Source organism: Nymphaea colorata, chromosome 10 (assembly GCF_008831285.2).
Source record: "Nymphaea colorata isolate Beijing-Zhang1983 chromosome 10, ASM883128v2, whole genome shotgun sequence".
Classification (NCBI taxonomy): Eukaryota; Viridiplantae; Streptophyta; class Magnoliopsida; order Nymphaeales; family Nymphaeaceae; genus Nymphaea; species Nymphaea colorata.
Genome location: NC_045147.1, coordinates 23,348,641 through 23,354,640, shown reverse-complemented (window position 1 = coordinate 23,354,640; position 6,000 = coordinate 23,348,641). Strand labels below are relative to the sequence as shown.

The window sequence follows — 6,000 nt, the reverse complement described above, 5'->3', positions numbered from 1 at the left end:
GCTAGAAACTAGAAACCAGAGAGTCTTGCTGCAGAGAGAAAAAGGGAGAGATGGCGGAAGAGTGGCGGGATTGGTGGGAGTTCGAGATGCCGCCGTACGGCGTTATCGTGGTAGGAGTGGTGGGGGCGATGGTGGTGATGCCGATGGTACTCGGCGAGCCGAACGCGGTGGCGGAGTCGATCCAGGAGATCATCAGCCCCACCGGGATGATGCTTCTTCCTCTGACCCTGCTCCTCCTCATCCGCTTCCTCTCCACCAAGCGCCCTACTTTCTTCTCCGACATCTTGACCGCCACCGGCGACCCCGCCTCCATCCACCGCGTCGGCGGATCCCCCGTCGGCGTCGCCCTCATCTTGATCATCCTCCTCTTCCTCGTCTACTACCGCTCCTCCCTCAACGGCGAGGGCGAAGAGGAGGAGAACGGCGACTGAAGAAGCCTCCGAGTCCGGGCAATTAGCCTTCCCGCCAAAAAACCTCCTGTATGCCTCCCTACCATCTTCTTCTCTGATCTCTTCTCTTTGTACAAAAATTACCTACATGCCCCTGCTTTTATGAACAAGATCAATCCAGAGCTCCTTCTTTTTGTTTAGTGATTGTATTATTTTTGTTACTGAAATGATCTCATGGTTTCTGCTTAAGGAAGCAAAATGAGTGCGTTTCTTGATGTCATTCTTGTAGTTGTTAGGGCCTCATAGGGATGAAGACGGATCCAAAATTTTGTGGTTCTTCCCCCATTTTTTCTGTCAACTTCTCCGTCGCTGCCAACTGAAGAAGGAAATTTCCGACGGACTTTTAGTCGCGCGTGGAAGTTGTTGGCTTAGCTTTTGACTTGCAATTTTCTACCAGGGTTCGGATATCGTGTCTGGGACCCACGCACGTCATTGCTTTTTCTCGAGTTCTTGAATAGGATGGCTGAAGAGTCCTTTTTGTGCTTCTGGGGGAGACCGGTTTTCTTATGTTCCGGTGTTTGGGTGAGAATCCCAAACCTCGGAATTGATATCTCAGGATCAGCACAAGTTTCTCCGGCTCCGCATGTAACCCCTCCATCTTATGAAGCAGCAATTTAAGGGACAACCGTTTGGTAGCTTGAAATACATTACCACGTTAACCTTTTTCTTGCCTACCGCAAGTCAAGGGTGTGTTTGGTAGCAAGACTTTTTCCTAACATGTATTCTTTAGAAAAACTTATCCTTAGTAGTCAGCTACGTAACAAAAATATCGAAACATTTTACCATTTAACAACTTGTATGATCTTTGCCAAAACTGCAAGTCTTAATCTGAATCTTTTCTCAGAAAAAACTTTTTCAAGTTCACCTTTTTGGTACACTAAACTAGGTTTTGTCGCCTATAAAACGCTTCCCTGTATATGGGTTCATTCTAAAGTTGATGATCTTAAATAATAGTATCATTTCTAACATAGCGTTGCTGATATTACAAAGAAGCTAAGGCAGAAAGCCATGGTTTGTCTGCCTTCGAGCAACTCTAGATCAGGCACTCCCTTTGAACACAGAAGCGGATCCAAGCTGGCCGCATCTGAGACAGCTAAATGCGGTCGGAGGCCACCGGTCGGACTGAGATCAGATCAAGCACTGCCTAGAAATCACAGAATCCACACACCAGACCTGGACTATCTGCAACTCTAGTTATATTTCAGCACTGATTTCTAGCACAAGGGCAGCCTATGATCTGACATCCAAAAACTAGCTTCGAGGCACGAACGACAAGAGCCTTCTGGTTGTTGGGTGGTCATGGCCATCAGAAGCTTCCCGTTCCTTGTTTATGAAGCCATTGTTTGGTGCATTTGGCGATCCGCTAGATTTAGTTACTACACTTCTACCCCTTACCAATATAGCAGCTACCAAATCTCTGATACCTACTCCTTCAAATCTATGGGCACTCTGTCATCACTAACTGCTGGCTTCTGCCACAATTCTTAAGCTTTATTTCGAATCAATTTGCCAAATTTGGCCCAAAACACTTTCTGAAAGCATTTTGGCTTCTGTAACAGGAGGCCCCTAGTCGTTCAGATTCTCAGAATCGACCTTTCCTGATATAAAAAAATGCCTGACGAGAGACCAACTATTGTTTCTTGAACTGGAAAAGGTGATTTTGTTATGCATTCAGATTATTGCTTTTGCCTTTTGGGATATTGACTTTTGATCACGATCCTGTGGACGCTGCACATGTTTCTATATGTTCTTCACAAGTGGTTAACTGGTTTGGTTATGTTGGAGCAAACCCCTTCTTTATAGATTTTCTTCCTGTTTCGTTCAATCTGGGAAGTGTTTGGGAAAATAAGAACATTAGGCATGGTTGGTCTTCTAGCTCAACAAGGACAATGTTAGGTTAGCTCTGAAAACTATTGTTTTATAGAAGATGATACTGTGAGAAGGATTGACTAGCAAATGGTTGGGACTCTTAGCCTGTACACTTTTTATAATTCTCTTTTGGCACCTGCTTCTTACATGTGCCACTTTACGCAAGGTCTTCAACTTAACGTCCTTCACAACTTTTTCCTTTCATCACCTGCTCTGTACCTGTGGTTGTCAGATATCCCATTTTTTAATCACTAACTTCTGGTTGCTTTATACTTACTTAAAATCTAGTGGTTGCGCCGAAGGTTCCAATAACTATCGCTTTGTCTATATCTCAGAACAAATGAATGCTTCTTAACGCAGCCAACAGAAGTCCATGGATTAAGCCGTTTTCTAATGTGCCAACTGCGGCTCCTTCCGTTCATTCACTAGAGAAATCTCTAGCTTCTTTGGATTCATAATCAAGCATGTTAGAGCAATATATCTGCTCTTGATATGCCAAGCAGGCAATCAAATGCAGATTTGATTCACGTCTTACAGGGCCAACCAAGGTCTATACCAACCAAAAGAAAAATTCACAGTAAACCAACATCAACCGTTTCCTTACGTTCTTTCCGGACAGTGCTCGAAACAGTGAAAAAACTTATGGGTTTTTAATTACCAACCACAAGAGGTACACCAACTTTGGCTTGTGACTCATCATGAAAATTGAATCATACCTCCTCGATCTGACAGCTACAGCCCAACCCCCACAATGGCAGCCACGTTGAGTTACAGCCAGTAATAACAGTTTGAAACTTTTCTTCCTGCAAATAGTTCCATAGTTACAGCTAATAGCTCAAAAGGCATCCCAAGCTTGATGAAGCTGGCTCTGATGCTGCCGTTCACCACCAACCGTGCTTCGAATCACAAAGTCTGTTTGCTGATTAATTTAATGTCGATTTGACATTACGCAGCCGGGTTAAATCAAGAACGTTGAACAACGGAATAAGAAAACTGGAACAACAGATTGGCAGGGTGGAACTTAATTCGAGGACGTCAACTTGAGTCCCTTGGCATTCTCCGGTGGTAGTAGTTGAGCAGCACTGTGTCCAAACATTTGAGTGGTTGTTTGGTAAGTGGCAGACCGCCTAATAAGAGTTCAGTTGCATGATTCCAGGCAGCATGTCATATATTTTGGGATCAAATTGAAAGTGGATGATCACCAGCTAATTGGATATTAGGTAACCATACAAAACTAAGTTTTAAAATTAGCATTCAATTGCTCATTTCGTTGATAATCAATTGACAGATTATCAATTTAGTCTTTTTTTTTTTTGTTCTTTAGGGGCACATTTAATTGCCCCTGATCTAAAATCCACAAGAGTAAAAGAATCATATATTTATAATCAGTTCAATGCTGCAGGTGTGTCTCAATGAAAACTTAAAAAAAGTATTTCGAATTCCAATTTACCTAAATGACACATTTCAGTATATCCGGAGAACCACTGAGTTCTCCCTTTGGAGATAAAATATAATAACTTTTCTATGTAGAGCATGCTGAGGTTTTATTGTCTCGGATCTTAGATCCCCAAGTCCATCTCAAATCTTTTTTATAAAGTAATTAAACACTGAATTATAGATTTATACAAAAGTGAAGGTTTGAAGTACTCAGTATATGGCTGAAACCTCGGATAATGTCTCACGTGAGGGGATTCTGGCGACAAACTTTTGGATCTGAGATCAGAAGTGATATCGGGTCCCCTCTATCTCATGTTCAACTTAATAAAATATTGGTTATTTCGTGTTTTTAAGTTTTTCATTGGATATAAATATCGAAAAAATGCTTAAGTTGTTCAGTACTACAAACTAAATAATTTTTTCAATTAAACATATTAAAACAGATTAAGTGGAAGGTTGTGCCTAACCATGGCATGCTAATCCAATCAAGTGTGGCAAGCTTATCCCATTTAATTATACTTGTTATCAAATACAAAATGATCAGAGTATTAAAATAAAGTAGGCTTACAATCTATGATTTGATATACAATATATCCAACTGGGCATAACATGGTCCACATATTTTCTTTTTTTCTTTCTTTCTAATCATGTATTCGTGAAAAAATTTTGACCTTTTGAAATGAACGAGATGTAAAATTTCAAAATATTTTGTTATATTTTTTTGTTATGATTTATGTAATGCATGTAAAAATAGATAAAACGACTAAAATGCCTACATATGAAATAATGTTCCATCATTTGCATTAGCTTCATATTTGTTTATACCTTGCAATATCAATCCTTGTTCAACTATGTCTAAATCAATTAGTACTTAATGAATATTAGAATTAGTTAGAAACTTATTTGTTTCATTGCTAATGGAAGAAATATAACAAAGATACATGTTCTCTTAAGGTTTTTTTTGTTTTTGGCTAAATTAACAGCTAACTTTTTAAAAATAACATGGATCATTTAAATTAATCGCATAAAAAACATGATTTTTTTTAAGAGTACCGCATCTTTTAAATTGTTTGTTGTAATAGTAAAAGCGAGTAAAACAATGAACAGAGACAGATGTAACGTGGAAAACCCTTCAATAAAAGAAAAAAAACCACAGGTGAAGATGACTGATGCCCACTAGTAACCAAACACACTCTCTCTTAGATTTTTATTCACACACAAAAAATTAGGGTTTACAATAAAGAGCCTTAACATAATCACACACTGGACTGGGTCTAGACCCAGACCCATACACTAAAACACATCGACACACCCCCTCAAGTTGGGCATACATATCAAACATGCCCAACTTGGATACATTTTTCTCAAACAGAGTAGAATGTAGGGCTTTAGTCGGAACATTAGTAGTTTGGCCTTGAGACTTCATGTATGGTAAGATTAATTCTTCAGCATCAATTCTTTCACGGATGAAGTGACAGTCAATCTCAACATGTTTTGTTCTATCATTTAGCACAAGGTTATTAGCTAAGTTGATTGCAGACTTGTTATCACAATACATCTTCATTGGTCCTTCAGTCTCTATTCAAATATGAGTCAACAATACTTTTAGCCACAGTAATTCCAACACTTTCGTAGCAGCAGCTCTATATTCAATCTCTGCACTAGAGCGGAAACAAACATCTTGTCTCTTGCTCATCCAAACAACAAGATTTCCCTCCAAGTACACACAGTACTATGAAGTAGATCTTCTAGTATCAACACAACATGTCCAGTCTGCATCGGAATACCCTTCAATCTCAATAGACCCTTGTTTCATATATAGAAGCTCATTGCTAGGATTCCTCTTCAGGTAGCATATGATTCTGTCGACAACCTTCAAGTGAGTATCCATAGGAGCATGCATGGACTGACTCGTCACATTTACAGCAAAGGTGATATCAGGTCTAGTAAGAGTAAGATAGATCAACTTTCCAACTAGACGTTGATATCTCCCCTTAGCCTCTTTACAAAGCGGTTCTCCATCCTTAATACTAAACTTGTGTCCAACATCTAGAGGAGTAGAAGCAAGTCTATACCCTAGTTTTCCTGACTCCTTCAATAAATCCAAGGTATACTTTGATTCAACATAAGGGTCGTACCTGATCTAGCAATTTCAATACCTATAAAATATCTTAGTTTACCAAGGTCATTGAGATCAAATTCAATAGTCAACAAACCCTTTAATCTTGTTATCTCATCTTCATCA

At 39.6% G+C, this 6,000-nt stretch overlaps 1 protein-coding gene across 1 annotated transcript; it reads left to right on the top strand.

Annotated features, from left to right (window-relative positions):
- On the top strand, nucleotides 1-589 carry LOC116263007 (uncharacterized). The gene has a single exon (XM_031642570.2). It carries the CDS (start codon nucleotides 51-53, stop codon nucleotides 429-431), a length of 381 nt encoding a protein of 126 aa, XP_031498430.1. The 5' UTR covers nucleotides 1-50; the 3' UTR covers nucleotides 432-589.
- Nucleotides 590-6,000: the final 5,411 nt, after the last annotated feature.